Source organism: Microtus ochrogaster, chromosome 6, assembly GCF_000317375.1.
Source record: "Microtus ochrogaster isolate Prairie Vole_2 chromosome 6, MicOch1.0, whole genome shotgun sequence".
NCBI lineage: Eukaryota > Metazoa > Chordata > Mammalia > Rodentia > Cricetidae > Microtus > Microtus ochrogaster.
In genome coordinates, this window is record NC_022013.1 from 87,294,174 (window position 1) to 87,311,184 (window position 17,011).

General features: G+C 41.5%; 1 protein-coding gene across 3 annotated transcripts in view; it reads right to left on the bottom strand.

Moving 5' to 3' along the window:
• Positions 1-17,011, bottom strand: part of Sdccag8 (serologically defined colon cancer antigen 8) — a 201,260-nt gene that overhangs the window by 64,318 nt on the left and 119,931 nt on the right. For 2 of the 3 annotated variants that reach the window (XR_003377060.1, XM_005348997.3), the window contains exons 14-16: positions 12,826-12,953; positions 10,665-10,773; positions 3,041-3,172 (exon numbers count right to left, since the gene is read on the bottom strand). Coding sequence is in view for 2 of the 3 variants with exons in the window: in XM_005348997.3 (XP_005349054.1) it covers positions 3,041-3,172; positions 10,665-10,773; positions 12,826-12,953 (369 nt within the window). In the remaining variant the exon portion in view is untranslated. Of the gene's footprint in view, positions 1-3,040; positions 3,173-10,664; positions 10,774-12,825; positions 12,954-17,011 lie in introns of those variants that run through there. The other variant, XM_026779834.1, reaches the window with a different exon arrangement.

Consider the following 17,011-nt stretch of genomic DNA (forward strand, 5'->3'; position numbering starts at 1 on the left):
TATATTAAAATTTCCTATTTCATAAATAATTGTCACTACTTTACGTATATTAGATATCATTTAATATATTAATTATTTAAGAAAATGGCATGATTGGCCAATAACATAAATACATTTTAGCATAAAAATATACCCTAAACTGTCAAAATTGAAACTAAAATCATATTATAAAATCAAACAAATTAAACTAGATGCATTTTCCCCTGGAATTCCTGTTTTCAGAATGTATAATCTGATATGTTTATAGCACTCCTCTTTTGTCTGAAAAGGATGGAGGACAGATCAGAATTTCAGGTTTAGATTCTAAGTACTTCTTGGAAAATTATGAATAGTCTTAATTCTAAAAAATCAAATGCTGTCGTATATAAAATCCAATATTATATTTCCTATTTTTAACAGTGGCTTTTGAAAAGAGTTTCCACTAGCAAAACAGAACGTGGGGATTTCATCCAGATGATTCCCTGGGCGACAGAATTACCAAGTTTAAACTCATTATTAGCATGCGAGTTTCAGTCGGAAGCTGCAGTGGCCTTATGCACACTGCTCACACAAACTGCTCACTTATCCAGAAGGAACGCGGCACAGTATGGTCCAATCGCCAGCACAGCCAGGACTGCGGGGCTCGAGACAATGTGCGGCCAGATGAGAGAGCACAGCCTCCAGCAGAACCCTACTGACTGCCTGGATCCTTCTGCACACCAAGGGACTTCCGTCCTGCCTGGTTTCCAGAAGGAACACGTGTCTAGGTACTCTTTTTAAAACAAAGAAGAAAACAGTCATTATTTTAACATGGAGTTTCAAGACTATGTCCACTCCAAAGAAAAATCTAATTTTCTTTCTTGTTCACTGAAACTTTCTTGATCTTTACAATGATAATATTCAATGCAGTTACATCTACTCCAACTTAAGATAAAAACCTCTTTGCTCTAAAATGGACACACCTCCAGAACAGCCTCACTGTGAGCTGGCTGGTCTGGCTTTCTGTATTTCCTTGCTTCTCATCTGAGGAAAACGTGATAAATGGCTATTTCAGATTTTCAAATCACTCCAACTTCCAATCCGCTTTAATCAACTGTCTGCACCTCTTCACCAAAACTGCTCTTGCTGACTTAACTGGTGATATGCACATCACCCAGGCCAACAGATGTACTCTGTCTTGCTGTGTGGCTAGCATCTGCTCGACTGCTTCCTCTTTCCCAAGGCAGTTTTATCATCGGAATGAATAGCAGTCCTTTCCCTGTATGGCTTAGGCTGCTTTGTGTTCACCTCTTTTGTTGGTTGTTAACCTTGTCTTTGAGAGTGTGGTTACTATTAAGGGTCAGTGGCCCTTCCTTCCTTCTTTCTACTTCATCCTGATGACACATTTATCCCTAAAAGTTCCAGATATTCTCCACCAGCCAAGGGAAATTTCAGCCTACCGCCTAGACTTAGCTCCCAAGTCCAGCTTCCCTAAAAACATGCAAGTTCCACGAGCGGGAGGCCATATCTGCTTTGTTGTTTTGTTCTCAGCATGTGACGGATACCTCGTAGCACATGGCAGATAGTGGTAATCTATACATACCTGTTAAAGAGACCAATCATTCATCCGCTCTCTGACCTCCAGTTGGCACGCTTCCCTCTCTAGGCCTTAGTTTTCCATTTGGAAATAAAGATGACAACAGCAGCTCCTTTCCAGGTTTGCCTCAAGGCACGTCACAGTGAACATACGTGTATTTTATGAGTTAAAAAGCAATATGCCAGTGTAAAACACACACACACGTAGCTTGTAAAGGCTAAAATATCTACTCTTTGGACCTTTATAAAAAACAAAACAAAAGTTGGTTGACCTCTAACAAACTAGGTTTGAGTATATATCATAAGGGCTGATGAATGAATGGCTATGCCTGCAGGTCTACCTGTCCTGTAAGATGCTGTCAGGGAAGGCAGCCCTCCTGTAAGATGCTGTCGGGGAAGGCTTTCCCCCTCTCCTTAAAGCAAGTCATCAAGGTACCCACACATAGCACCACTGTCTCCCCGACGTACCCACACATAGCACCACTGTCTCCCCCACGTACCCACACATAGCACCACTGTCTCCCCCACGTACCCACACATAGCACCACTGTCTCCCCTACTGCTGTTTGCCTTAAGTTTAAGAAAGGGCACTTGATCTACGTTTACACTTCCCCCTAATTGTAGCAATGGAAACAGAGAAGGCACAGGTCTCTGGAGGATGCACTAGAGATAGAAGCTTGGAAGCTATGAAGCCTTCTCTACAAGAAAGCTGGTAGCTGTTCAGTACACTAGGTCCACAGAAATCTACTCATGGTTGCTACAAAACATGTATTTTATTCTTGGGGGAACTCTAGGGTCAGAGGTTAGAAATGCGTATCCATAAAAGGATCTATATCTATTACAAAAATAAAACACCAACCAAACACTACACAAAAGGGAAAAGGAATTTGGAAACAATCATTCAAGATCTGAGTTTCAATCCTACCATGTGTTTCATATGTGATTCTGAGCAAATCCACTGCTCCCTGAGTTTCTGTCTCTAGAAAAGGCAGTGGTCACCACGACTGATACCTTGTAGGTGGCTACCGTGAGCCAGAGGCTTACTCCGTCTTGCGTTAAAAGCATCATCAGCAACAGCATGTGGGTAAAGACACAGAGGCTCAGACACGCTGACTGCCTGCTTAGAGAGGCATTACGTAAAAGCCCCGGGTGTGATGATGCAGCTCTGCTTCATGCTCCATCTTACATGCGATACATTAGAGCCCACTAGCCAGCAGGGAAGGCCTGAAATCCTGCTATGCTATGACACTACCAGTGTATACTTTAAAGAGGGGTGGTTCCCCCACTGTTCTACAGGAAATCCATGCCATTATCTTTAGAAAACAGTGGAAGAGAATGTGTGCCACTCTCTGAACATAATGAGAACACCCCAAAATCTCAGAAGCAAAACTACAGGAGTGTATTACATTCTGGTTACATACCCAGTGAGTTAGCAATCCTACTGTCTGTGGCCCTGACACACTCAGTGTGTGTGCACCGACATTACCTTTCCTTCATCGTCTCATGCACCCTCCCGTGCTGGACGCACTGCTCCTCCAGTTCATCATTTCTCTTCTGTAACTTCTCCAGTTTGTCACACATATATCTTTTTTCTTGACTGAGTCGAACTATTTCCGATCTAAAGAGGTTAGAAACACAGAAACAGTAGATGGTAAAGATCTACCTTACTAGAATGTATTTTTATTGTATAAACCTTTGCACTGTCTTAAACTCTGCACTTACGGCATAACAGTGGAGGAAAAACTATTTTATATCAAAGAAAATATTTCAGAAAATTTAAGATGCCTAGTAGAAGAATATGTACTTCATAGGGTCTCTAGTTACAACACTGCAGAGATCTGAGAGAGCTCTGGTTATAAATAGGGGAAGTGGCGATATCGTAGAAGTTTATATTCTGAAAAGTAACATCTTCATTCCCTTTCCGCCTCGCTCCTAGACTGCACAGGCAGGACTGTATCAGAGTGGAGGACAACCTGCACTGAGAACAAAATCCAGATGTCTCTGTGGTGACAGCTGGTGTCTTTCAGGACATAAATTGTATCGACAGTGTCTTGGATAACAATCCTAGTTCTTTTTCTTTTTGTTTGTTTTTTGAGACAGGGTTTCTCTGTAGCTTTGGAGTCTGTCCTAGAACTTGCTACATAAACCAGGCTGGCCTCAAACTCACAGAGATCCTCCTGCCTCTGCCTCTAGAGTACTGGGATTAAAGGCATATGCCACCACTGCCTGACTACAATCCCAACTCTTAAATCTTTGCAATCAGAAAGATAACTAAGGAAAGTTGTGTCCTTTTAAAACCTGAATGGCCAGCCCTGAAACCATTTCCTCATGCCTGCATCTCATCAGAAGTCACAGTTTACATTTCTCTACATTATAAGTAATTTTTAAGTTAACCAAAGACACTTTTGACACAAAATTAGTTTCCTCCCCAGAAAGGAATGTTTTACTACGCAAGGCCACCTTTTGTTCTAGTCAGAAAGACTTTGGATTTGCTAGGGGAACTCTTACTCCACCTCCCAAGCACAGGAAGATGTCAGGGTGGAGCAACGTTAGTTCACCCCAGGCCTCCCTTCCTTTGCTCAAGGGCATAACTACCACAGCCTGCTCAGGCCTGTTCCCTCCCCTACCACAGCCTGCTCAGCCCCAGCCCCTCCCCTTCCACAGCTCAGCAGGGTCTTCAAACCACCTCTGCTTACCTAGACATTTCCTTAAAGCTCATCGTTCTGAACTATGCTCTACCCCCACCTTTCTCACCAGTGTTCAGGTAGGACAGAGAACGGCTCATCTCCTTAAGTTCAGCTCAGGTACTCTACCTGCACTTGCCTTTCCTGCTAAGAATGCACAGACATTTGAAATAGTCTACATCCCTGAATAAACGGCTCTTGCCTATCCATTCCAAACTGCACACAATACAAAAAGTAATCTAGAAGCTATAATAATATTTGAACTTAGTACTTCTTCCCAAACTAGCATCTCCTGTCACATACTGAAATAAATTCCAAAAGGAAAAAAGTCCTTAAACCAGATTAGAAAAATAGTAAAATCCATGGAAAAGAACCCGCACCTGTCCAAGAAGAGAGGCGCCATTTTCAAAGAGTACAAAGAAAAATAGACAATATCAAAATATAAAACATTCACATATAAAAAATCATATATTAGGAGAGCTATGTATTTATGTTTATATTCATTGCAGCACTACTTATGAGAGAATTTTGGTCTAGGACCCAATACATGGAAACTTTATTGAGAACTCTATCAATAGAACATTGGATATCTTGCTTGTATGATAGAAGTTATTTATTGACCTAAAATGTAATATTTTGATAAGAAAGGGCAAACATTAAAAATGAGGATGCATAATGTAATTCCATTTTACAATTAAGTTATTGAGGCATGCACCAAATATTAATATTGATAATTTCTGGATAGTAGAATGTTTTCCCTTTTATTTGTCCATATTTTTCTTATTATGGAGCTGTATCTTAAAAGTCATTTTGAAAACAATGTTTAACAGCAAAATGAAACGTGAATAAAAACAAAAGAGCGGTTTGGAGAAGGTCAGGACTAATAGGGTAGGGACAGTAGTGGTGGTGCTTCCGGTCAAAGTTAGGACAGACGGGGTAGGAGGGGGAGGAGAAGGCTACCAGGGGCCCTGTACTTACTCCTTGATTTTATTGCTGAATCTAAACTGGTATTTAAAAGTTTATTAATTAAAAAAAACACATAAAACACTAGAAAAACATTCATGAAAATCAGACAGATGAGGGTTAAAAGCATCATTAAAATGCTGCACCAACAAGGTTACAATTCTGAAAAAACAGAAGAAATACGGAAAATTTCTCTAGAAGGCAGAACATGAAGTTCATAGTTATGAAATGGTCAATTTTACTATTATTTGAAGAAATGCAGAATAAGATTTGATATTACTGTTAAACATTCATTTCATCCCTACTCTGTATAAAAACCCATCTTTAGATTATCTCAAATCCCCAAGGCAGTAAAGGTTTATTCCTTTCCCTGTGAGGAAATGTGCAGTCTACGGCTAGCAATAGGGAGTAGTCAGTCCTGCATGTGGGTCTCTTGTCCTGTGTGTCCAGCTCTGCTACCCACAATGCAATGCTCATATTGATCTTCTTTTCTTTGACTCTTTCACTTTTTGCTGTAACATATTTATAGAGGGACATATGTACAGAGGAGAACTTATTTCATTCAGCACGTAAGCAAAATAATGCATATTAGCAGCCTTGAAAAGTCTGCCTGGCTTTTGAAGTGTTAATGCCCTTTTAAAAGAATCATAGAAATTTAATTGTGTACAAATTTAGTTATTTTATTACTACAATAGTTCAAAGTTGGAGATGTCATAAACTTCCAATGAGTACAAACACGTGATTTGATTACGACTTGTTTCTGGTGTATCCACTGACATTAATGAGACAGGTAGACACCATGAACCTATCATGATAAAGCTGCTGTAATGACACATTTACATACACATGAAAAATGACTGACAGGAAGCTTGTCAAAAATAGCAGTGATTTTTCTGAGATAGCAATGCCACAGGAAAATATTTCCCTAATTTTTCTTTATGATTCCCTACAGTGAGATGTCTTCAGTAACACAAAACCATGGATGCTATTCTGTTTTCAAGTACAGACTGCTGTAATACGTGCTATTGTAACAACAATCTTTCCTGCCTTGTATACTTTCCCCCCTTTATTTATAATGGCAAAGTGCCCGCCAGCTTCTGTCATACAATACAGTTTTGGTATATGTATACATATATCATTCTTTATTTGGATAGAGCTGACAATATAGTCATACAACTGGGGGCTTGCACAGTGAAAAGGGAAAACAGAAAGCCACATCTACTCTATTGCCATATTAAAGGGAAAGCGATCTAATTCATTTTCATAGAAATGTAGGTAATTTCTGACTTTCAGAAGCATGAACTTTTTCTGCATTTTATGAGGCAGCTATAGAGTATAATTGCATTTGCATGAATGGAAGACATTTTACTAGTATAATTCAGATTATAATGATAATTACTTTTAAAGGAAAAAATATGACACCTTAATTTTTTTATTCTTTTGAATTCTGGTTTGACTTTTGCTAACAATTAACAGAAGGCCAGTGTCAGGCTCCTTTTATCGAATGCAATCTTTGTAGCAGCCCAACCTAACAACATCTGAACATGCAAGGGAAAAAAAATAGTTCAACCGGGTGTGTTCTTTTACTTCAATTAAACTCGCACAGTTGGATACCTACTGCTGCCAAAACAGTAATATAATTTATACATTATAGTCCACATAGTAAAACTACACTAAAAGTCATTTAACAATATTTATAACACCATAAAATACAGTGTTAAAATATATGAACTGCAATATGTATCAAAATTATAAAATTTGTTTCTCATCATCAGTGATTAAAACCAGGATCATTACTCTAGCCTCAATACTCACAACCCTGGTGACAGATTAGAATTCAAATCTTAATGATCAATTTACAATTAACAAGATAGAAGTGAAACAAATTAAACCAACCATTATATATAACGAGACCCCATGGACTCCCATTGTTCCTCTTAATTACAAAACGCAAATCACAAATACACAATGGGCAGCGCTAGACATCAATCCACAGGCCTAGCGACCCCGCGAGTGACAATAACAAGAAAACGAGGAGAAGAAAATCACACAGAGCGGGCTCTGTGCTCACTCTTGTCCTCCCCGCGTGCAAGGAGGGAGAGGGTGAGACCTAGAGCAAAGTGTGCTTGGTCTCCAACACGTAAGGGCTCTGCCAGCGTGGGCACAGGCTCCTCAGCAGCCAGTGCCCAGCATTTCCTTCGTCTTCCCAGAGCAGGTTTTCGATCCTAATGTAAACCGCGCCTCAAACATTTTAATGTGGATTTTTCCAAATGTCTAGAGAGAGAGAATACTTACTTCTCTTTGATAAAGAAAATAAATTGCAGGAAGATATTTAAGTATATCTATTTACCTCCCTCAACAACCTCATAACTATGTAAGTTCTCAATATACTAGGGGAGGGAAGGGGTAGTTAAAGTTTATACTTCAACTAAAACCAGTTTGCCTGGTGCCAATTAAAAACAAAATGGAATTAATTCTCTTGCCTTGTGGTCAAAAGCAAGCTACAAAAGATGTAAAGTATGAACCAGAATTTGAGTCTTCATTTTAAATGGGACATGTCATTCATATCCCCTGCCTAGTTTAGGCACAGTGTAGGGTACAAGCACTGCTCTGGCTGCAGAGGCTTCCGAAACAGACGCAGTCGTCATTGTAATAATGCCATGTACAGTTTACTGGGCAGGGGGGACGTGCATCACACACACACACACACGCATGCACGCACGTACACTTTCCACAATTTCAGCACAGTTTCCGAGGGCAGCCATGCAGCAGGCTGGGTAGAGAGGCAGGATGCATGGGCACGGAGAGCCCAAACTGTCGGCTTCTCAATCACTGCTCATGGGCTCTAGTCAAACGCCTAGATCTGTAAGCGAAAAAGCGTGTTTTCAATGCTGACTCCATTTGTTTAGTGTGGCATTCTGAATAACACAAAATGCTTACAGAAATTTTAGCAAGGAAAGGGGGAAATGTTTTCATTAAAATTTTTACTATAGTATAATTTGAGAAAAACTGGAACCAAAATCACTACATGGATTAAATAATTATTCTGGAGACTGAGTTTCCACAACGAGAGAACTTTAGGGGCTAGGACGACTCAAAAGCCAGCAGAACTTATTTATCCCCAGTCGGCTCAGCACGCATGGAAGCATGCCCTCAAGTGACAGGGCTTACTGCATTATTATTCTCATTTTAAAAGAAACATTTTGAGTCTTTGGGGCTTTATAGCAGAAGGTAACATCAAAGTGTAATGTCAAACAAATGGGCATAAAAGAGGGGGTGAAAATGTCTTAATTCCTTAGATATTGGGGGAGATATGAGGTGGGCCTGATGAGAAAACAAAGGGCTTCAGACACACAGCCTTCAAAACAACTTATTTCATCTACTTCTTGGTGCGGCACATAAATGGTTTCCAAATAGAACAATTTATTGATGTTCACTCTACGCAACACCTTAGCTTTGAATGAACTCGGGAGGATCCATGGCTTAGAACCTGGCATCAGAACCTCACCTACAAGTCATGAGCTCCAGCCTTGCCAAGTTGGTTCTGTTTGGCTCTACAGATATTTTCACTGCAAACAGACTTTGCCCATTAGAAAATGTTACTTAGGTCATGTCATGCCCAGTTACAGAGGCTGTGCAGCCCCAGTACCTTACTACGGGGTGAGCAAGCACTGTGCTGGCTACAGCTGCCTTCCCCAGCTGCGGGTTCTTCAGCAGCTCGGCCAACCCCGCAGACGGAAATGCTGGGTCTGTACTGAACACGGGCATTGTCCTGTGGTTATTTTGTACCCAGTACAGTTTAACAACTAATCACATAGTATTTGCATTGTATTAGGCACTATAGGTAATCTAGAGATAATTTCAAATATATAGGAGAGGGGTCAGAGTGTTGGTCAGTGTTGGACTACTAGCCTGGCATGTATTAGGCCCTGGGTTCCATTTTTAATACCACAAAAATATAAAATAGCATAAAAAATAAAATCTGAGGGAGTATATAGGCAGGTTCCATGTACCTTCTATGTTGTTTATGTTAAGAAGGTGAGCATCTGTCATCTGTGAATTTTGGTATGGTATCAGTCCTGCAGCCAACACCCTGAGTTTGTTGAGGGGTGACAGTACACAGATGGGTGCTGACCATTCCTGTCATTAAATAAATTAAATCCCACAACCATCCTGTAGCATGACTTCAGAAGTACTTACACAGCTAACAGAGCTGAGGTGTAGGGAGATGATGCAACACCGTCAAGACCGTATACACAGCAAAGGGACCAACAAACGCAGATTCAAATCCAGGTCTTCCTGAATCCCAAAGAGTTCCTTCCTGAACACTGCCTGTCACCCACAAAGGAACAGGCTGGCACCAGAAATCGGGCCAGCATGTGGAGGGCAGCACTACACCTGCTTTTTCTATTCATTTATCATTCATTCAATAACTATGCATTGGGTGCCATCTATGTGTCAGATATGAAGGAACATGATCACTGTACAAAGCAGCAGTTGGGCCGAGAGATGCTGAGGTTCAACTTCACGAATCTTGTGCCAGTTATGACTGATTAATTTAAAGAAGGAAAATAAGAGCCCAGGGACTCGGTGCACGTTAGCCCTGGCTCACAATTTAGCTACCGTACCCCATGAATGTCTACTTTCCTGAGGGATTTAAAGATTCACTTTTCCTTCCTAGCCTTTCCAGCAATTACTGCTGTGACTGAGCATCCTCTCCTCTCCTTGCTTCTCTGTAGGAGACAGACTCTTGCTATAATGCCTAGGCTGGCCTAGAACTCCTGGGCTCAAGAAACCCTTCTGCCTTAGCCTGCGAGTAGTTGAGACTGCAGGTGCAAGCCACTGTAGCCAGCAAGCCAGAACCTCCATTAATAGAATGTATGTAAGAACGACTCTAGACATCGGTGACAGCAATACCTAGGCCCAAACTCCTACCCACAAGCCACTCAAACAACTATGTTTCTAATCTGTAAGAAGCTAATTACCGTCTTATGCTGCTGTGGCGATTAACTATGTATCATTCCGAGCACCTTTGCCTCCTCAATGTCCGGAACAATTAGCATTAAAGACAGCTTTTGTGTGCTTCCAAAGAACTGTAGAAATTGATTAAAATGGATTACCTACATCAACATAAGATTGTAAGACTGCTTGGCATATTTGTATTCTTTGTTATGGTAATGGTTATTTTGGCCTTTGTTCCTGGACTTTCATGATTTTAAGTTCTAAACATTATAAAAGGCAAGTAAGCAAAGCGGGTGGGGCAGGTGAAGAGGACTGGTTACTGTGCACAGGGAGCGTTGTCTGGATGCACATGGAAAGTTGTTTTCACAGAAAACTGAAATCCACAGATGACTAATTTTAATGGCAGATTACAGTATATAAAAATGCAATTTTAAGGCTACATTTTAGTTATCAAATAAATGGAATTCTGAGACTATTCCATAATGTTGCCCGCTCACCTACCTGCTCTTCTGCGAGATTTTCTCCAGCTTCCTGGCTAGCGTGCGGCACTCCTCTTTTAACTTTGTCAGAAATGCATTCTGGGAGGTCAGCAACGAATACTGCTCATTTTCTAGAAACAACAATAACCCCACCAATATAAGATGTTTGTGCCTTTGCTCTGCAGTCGTCCAGTGCCCCGTGCTAAGGGCTCATCTCATATCCCTGCACCCTGCCCAGAGCCACCGGGTCACTGCCAGGGGCCTACGTGAACGGACTTAGCGGGTGGGACACGGTGCCGTGAGAGACATTTATTTTCATAATATATTTGTATACCCAGAATAATTTTGATCACATCAGCTTGTGCAACATTTTAGCATGCTCATAAACTGTCAAATATCTCAAATGAAGTCATAAATGCTTATATCTTTGAAGTATGCAAGATATTATATTTTTATTTTGACAATTTTACTATAAACAGTGTCAAAAATTCTCACAACCAGATAATTCGAAACTGAAGCCGAGGAATTCTGCTACACTAGAGTTGGTGCTCGATGGGATATTTTACCCCCTTGAAGCCTGCATTTCTCTAGTTTATGAGGTGAAATTACACAACTATCCTTAAAAACTTGATCATACTTTAATAGTATGTGTTTCAACAGAGCTCTGGCTCGGGACTGAAGAGAATGTGATTTGTGTGTATTTGCAAAATAAAAGATTTTAAAGATGATTTTAACAATTAAAACCTTACCCAACTCTGAGATTCTGCCCAAGACTCTTGGACCAGGACGATTCTGCTAGCAGTGGACCAAATGACAATTTCCCCTATGAATTCCTCTTTGTGTTTTAGTTTAAGAAAAAAAAAAACACAAACTCTGGAGGATTTTCATTTCTTCTGGCTAAATGCTAAGAAAAAACTCTCTATATGAGGCATCATGATAGCTGCCTTTATAAGAAAAATAAATCATTTAATAAGTAAATAAGTTATCAGTGAACAGAGTATCCATTTGTTACCAATAGGTGGAATCATTTTTTACCATACCATTAAATGTAATATGTATTAAATCCTGTGAAATTCTTCTGTGAGTAATTTTTTCCTTTTCAGCTAATAGTTGGTTAAAAAAAAGCATATAGCATACAAAGCACAATAAATCAAGGCACTGAAATTAAGCAACATTTTTTTTCTGGAAGAGACAGGATCAATTAAACTTTTGTTTTAATGGTACAATCAGCGTGGAGTATGTGGTGTGGAATTATAATGACTGACACTGTCTTGTTTTGACTAACACTGTCTGTGAACACACAACTCAAAGCGAAAGGAACCACATAACGCTCTGACTGCACACATCAAACTGCCTATTTTCAAAGTGCATTTTACTTTCAAATTAAAGGTAAAGAGTTACTGGCCAACTCAGACTGCAGCACAGTGCCAGCGTGATGAAAGATGGCGGTTTTCAGCCAAGCTGCCAGCTGTGGTCAGTGCCTTGTATTAGTGGATTTTAACAGCAGTTGTGAAAGCTGAAGAATGTGGAGGATTATGCATCACTCTGCATTGGGGGAGGTGGGGAAATCATACAAATGCTAAAAATGTTCGAAGCTGCAAAGATTAAATAAAGGAACATATCAATTTGGAGCCACTGAATTACATCCAGCTGCGACAGTGAATTAAGAACCGATTAATGGCTAAAGCTTTTCTCCAGTTTGGATGCTGCAGCAAACTCATTAGGCTTTTAGAGTAGCTATAATGTGTGTACTGTGGGAACTGCTCAGTGCTATTCAGGAGACTCTAACTGTAAGCTCAGAGCATTTCCCGCAGAGCTTCTGATGCTATTTTCTTTATATAACATGTGTGCCTGAAAACCCAGCCAAAAACAAGCCCTTTGTTTTTCTACTTTGTTGTGGTCGCTCTCAGCTTTACGTTTCTTGAACACAGGTAAATAAACTCATAATCCAGATGGTGCAACAGATGTGAGAGCAGCACTCTGAAATCAACAGACAGTGGGCAATACTCTCCATTTTCTCTTTTAAACGCTAACTAATATGTAATTCGGAATCTCCGGTGTAGTTAGCATCTGCTCCCTTCGGCCAGCCAAAGGTTACAGGTGTTCCTGATGTCATTTCACAGTAAGGCGTGGGCCTGGCTTGTGAGCAAGTGCCCAGGCTCTAATCTCTCCCTACCACCCACCAGTTTTGTCGTGCTGGGCCTCCATTTGCTGTATCTTCTGTGTCAGCTCCTGCTCTCTCTGCTGGGCCTGAAGGGCTTGGGCCTTTGCTTCGTTGCTGAAGCTTTGCTGAATGCTATCTTTTTCCAGTCTGCAAAACAGAGAGACAGACAGAGGCATAATCTGCAGGTGCACAGACCTCCATGATTGCCGCACAGACCACAGACAGCAGGCTAATCTTGCTCCAGTGTCCCTGCTCTGCTGAAGAGACCATCCACAGAACTACACAGTGTACCACACGGGCCAGAAATCCAGACGGATGAAAGGGCCAAGCTTTAAAAATTAAAACAAAATCACAACAAGTAAACACTTGTATTTTGCAGCCTGGTTGTGTGTGTGTGTGTACACACACGTGCATGCCACTGTATAGGTGTGAAGGTTAGGGGACACCTTGTGGGAGTTGGTTTGCTGGTTTTCTCCTTTAGGCATGTGGGCCCTGGGTCCTGGACTCAGGCTCTAAGACGTTCTTTTCATAAGCACTTACACTCCCTGGGCCATCCCGCCAGCCTTGTGTTTTGCACCTTCACAGTGCGTACACACACTTCCCTTGTTCTATCTTTTCTGTCTTGTACTATCGTTAATCGTTCATCTTCTGAATGCTCACTAGTTCCTAAGACTGTGAAGTTCTAGGAAGAACGTGATATAGTTCTTAGTTTATGCAAAATTTATTTTATAACTAGGCTTTGTAGACTACTTCTGGTTTTCTTCCAAGATGTAAGAAATAACTTCAGATATACTGGTGGGGACTGGGGAGGAGGGGCCGGAACCACGTGTCTGCTTTCATTAAGCACATTCGTACACCAGGCTGCACTCTGTGAAAGGGACAGGAATGTGAGCATGGACTACTTCCCTTGTCACTCCATAATAAGACGTCCCTTTGGGTCATGCTGACAGGATTGGAGGACAAAGACAACAACCTATCAGTGGCTCTCTTTAAAAGAGAGTTTCCACTTCTTGTGTTTTGTTGAGACTGGTCTCACATAGGCAGGGTGGGCCTCCAATTTGCTTTGCAGCTGAGGAATACTTTGGATTGATGCTCCTCTTTCTACCACATAAAAACTGGATTACACACACGCACCATTGTACCCAGTTTTGTGAGGTCTGGGCACGAACCCCAGGGTCTGGTGCATGTCAGGACTCTACCTACTTAGCTATGTGCCCATCCAGAGAGGAGTCTCCTAAACAAGTCAAGCCCGAGCAAGGGCAAGACCCTTGTTGCCCCAACGCTGTATGCATGTTGCAAATCATGTTGGAAACCCTTGCTGGGTGGGTTCTTCAAGCTCGATGAGACGCAACTTGAGGGTTTCCTTCAATTAAGTGACTCAGTTATTTCAAACTCCTGATCTCCTTGTGGGCATTTCTCATCCATGCTGCTTTAGTTTACTAATTGAGATATTTACTGCCTAGCCTTTGCCAAACTAAAAATAAACAATTCCATAAAGCTATCGCTACCAGTCTATGTACCGCTGTGGAACTTCAATTCACTGGCTTCTAATTATACGGCAACATAAGGAAAGCCTGTACTGAGATTGGTCAATGCATGTGGTAATGTTGTAGTGTAAAGCCCCAGAATGAAAATACACCCACACCTCACTCAAATGGAATCATCAGGGGTCCATGCTAAATGTGAAATAAGGTCCCTTCTGGTACTTCTAACAACAACACCCCCCTGGATGCGGTCCAAGGTCTTGTCTCACACTCAGTTCCAAACTAGTATATCGCAACAAATGGATCGTCAGACGAGGCTACTTCTGCCTCCCCCTTCACACCACGTATTTTCTGGCTAAGGATCATTGCACATGTTCTTCCTCTTCTTGGAATGCCCTGGGCCACCCACCCAACCCCCTACACGATGCACACTAGCCCTCTTGGGCAAACCTCAAAATCATGCCTTTCTTTCTCCCGTCTCTCTGAAATCAACTATTCAGCCCTGGATGCCCTTAGTATGTGCTGTGTCCATCTTCTAGTGATGCCAAGCATTTGCTAGCGCTTTGCATGTCTTCTCCTTTGTAATCTTTAACTTTCTTTACCCTGACCCAGCTCTGTGCTCTGCCCATGGAAAATGGGCAGTGCATATTAAATGACTGTTCTTCTTATGCCCTGCCTAGTTGTGGGGCTGGGGGTGGGGGTGATGGAGGGGAGAGGAAGGCAAAAGAGGGATAAGTCTTTAGGTGAAACCGGAGTCCTCTGTAACTAAGCAAGACTTTCCCAGATTTGTTAGAACAGAGTGCCCAGCTGGATCAACCTCAACAGCATTGCATGATATAAAGCCTGTGGCTGATGTAGGAAGCTTCTGCATTCTTTCAGTAAGCAGCCATGTCCGAATCTGAGCACTCGATAGAGTCTAAGACAGAGGCTCGAGTGTGCAAATGAGATCACTACAAGACTCTCTGATCCACGTGTATCTGAGAGAGGAAAGGGAACATTATTCATAAAGCCAGAAGCAGAACAGAGATTGCGCAAAGCAAGCACGGATTTACGGTTCCCAGCTGATAAGTGACAGCACTCAGCAGTGAGAACTGACTAGTAAGTGACATTCTGAACGGACCAGAGAAGGGACATGGCTGAGTTCTCCTCATAAAGCTGCGCAAAAGACCTCTCGCCACAACTGCCGATCTCCTCGAGAGGGTATGCATGCTATTTTCCACGGGAATGCGCATGGCATGTTGCTGTTTTCCTGCCTCCTTCCGGCTCTGTCAGCATTCTTCTGTGTTCCTCTCCTCTATAAGTCCGTTCTGATTAGGTCAGCTTCTCATGAACTCTTAGAACATCAGATATGAAAGGAAATCATATTCTCTTTCATGTAACATTTTCATTTTAGAGTTAAACAACAGCAAAATACAATCCATTTTAAAAACCTGGAGAGCCATAAACAATTTGAAATCCACTTATAAGTTATACAGTGAATAACTTTAATGCATAGGTAGGAATAAAACTATCTTTGCTCAAGGAAACCTATTTTATAACACTGTAGAAGTAATGTAATAGTGCACATGAACAATTAGTAAAATCACTCAGGTATCCAAGGAAAAGACTGAAGAAGTCAAATGACAAACTAAATTTTTATCATATTTGTGGAAGACGTTATACTAGACATTGTACCTAGTGAAACTAAACAAGGTTTAGTGGGCCTTGACTCCAGAAGGGACTTCAAACAGGACAAAGATAAACAACAGGCTGATGGTATAACACTCCATGAGCATAAGGTATAAAGAGGAAGGCTGCCAAGGTGTAGAAAGCTGAGAGACCAACTGGCCTAGTAGCTTTGTCACCCCTAAAGACAGCTCGACCAGCCCCCCCCCATAGGTTCTCACTGTGGTTCTCAGTTGCTGACGGTCGCATTAAACAAACAACTACTTAACCCTATTATGCAAATAAGAGCACAAATAGTAATGTTAAAAAAATTATACTCAAGGTGGCTAAAAACTGGAAACAGCCTCAATGCTCATTACCTGCTATATGACTCAACTGTATGCAATAGCCTAGCCAGAGAAAACCCAGCAAGAATGGGAGGAGCTATGGTACACACAACACCTGGATGGACCCTAAAGCAGTATGCTTAGAGGAACAGGACACCAAAGCTATATTTATAATCTTGTGTACTTAGTACTCTAGACTAGTAACCCTAGGCAACAGGGTTGACATGGGAAGACTGTGAGTGAAGTTCTGGGCTGACAGAAAAGGGTCTGGGTCACGGATGTGACAGCTCGAACACTGTATTACTCCCTACAACACATTAACTACCTACAGTTAGTGACTTCTGCCATGTGTGTCAGCTCGTGGCTATGGCGCCAGCACAAGAATAGTTGAGCCCAGCTTGGACTATATTATGAGTCTCTGTCTCAAGAAAATTTAACTTTTATTGTATTTAAATTCAGCTCAATAAATGTAACTTGAAAAAAGAACGAATACAGTAAGAAAGGGAACCTATTTACCTTCATTCTTCAAGTTACCGACAACAGCTGGGATCTACACGATAGCTGTGCCCATGCTTTCTTCTTCGTGTGTGTGTGTGTGTGTCCGTGTGTGTGTGTGTCCGTGTGTGTGTGTGTCCGTGTGTGTGTGTGTCCGTGTGTGTGTATATGTGTGTGTATGTATGTGTGTGTGTCCGTGTGTGTGTCCATGTGTGTGTGTGTGTCCGTGTGTGTG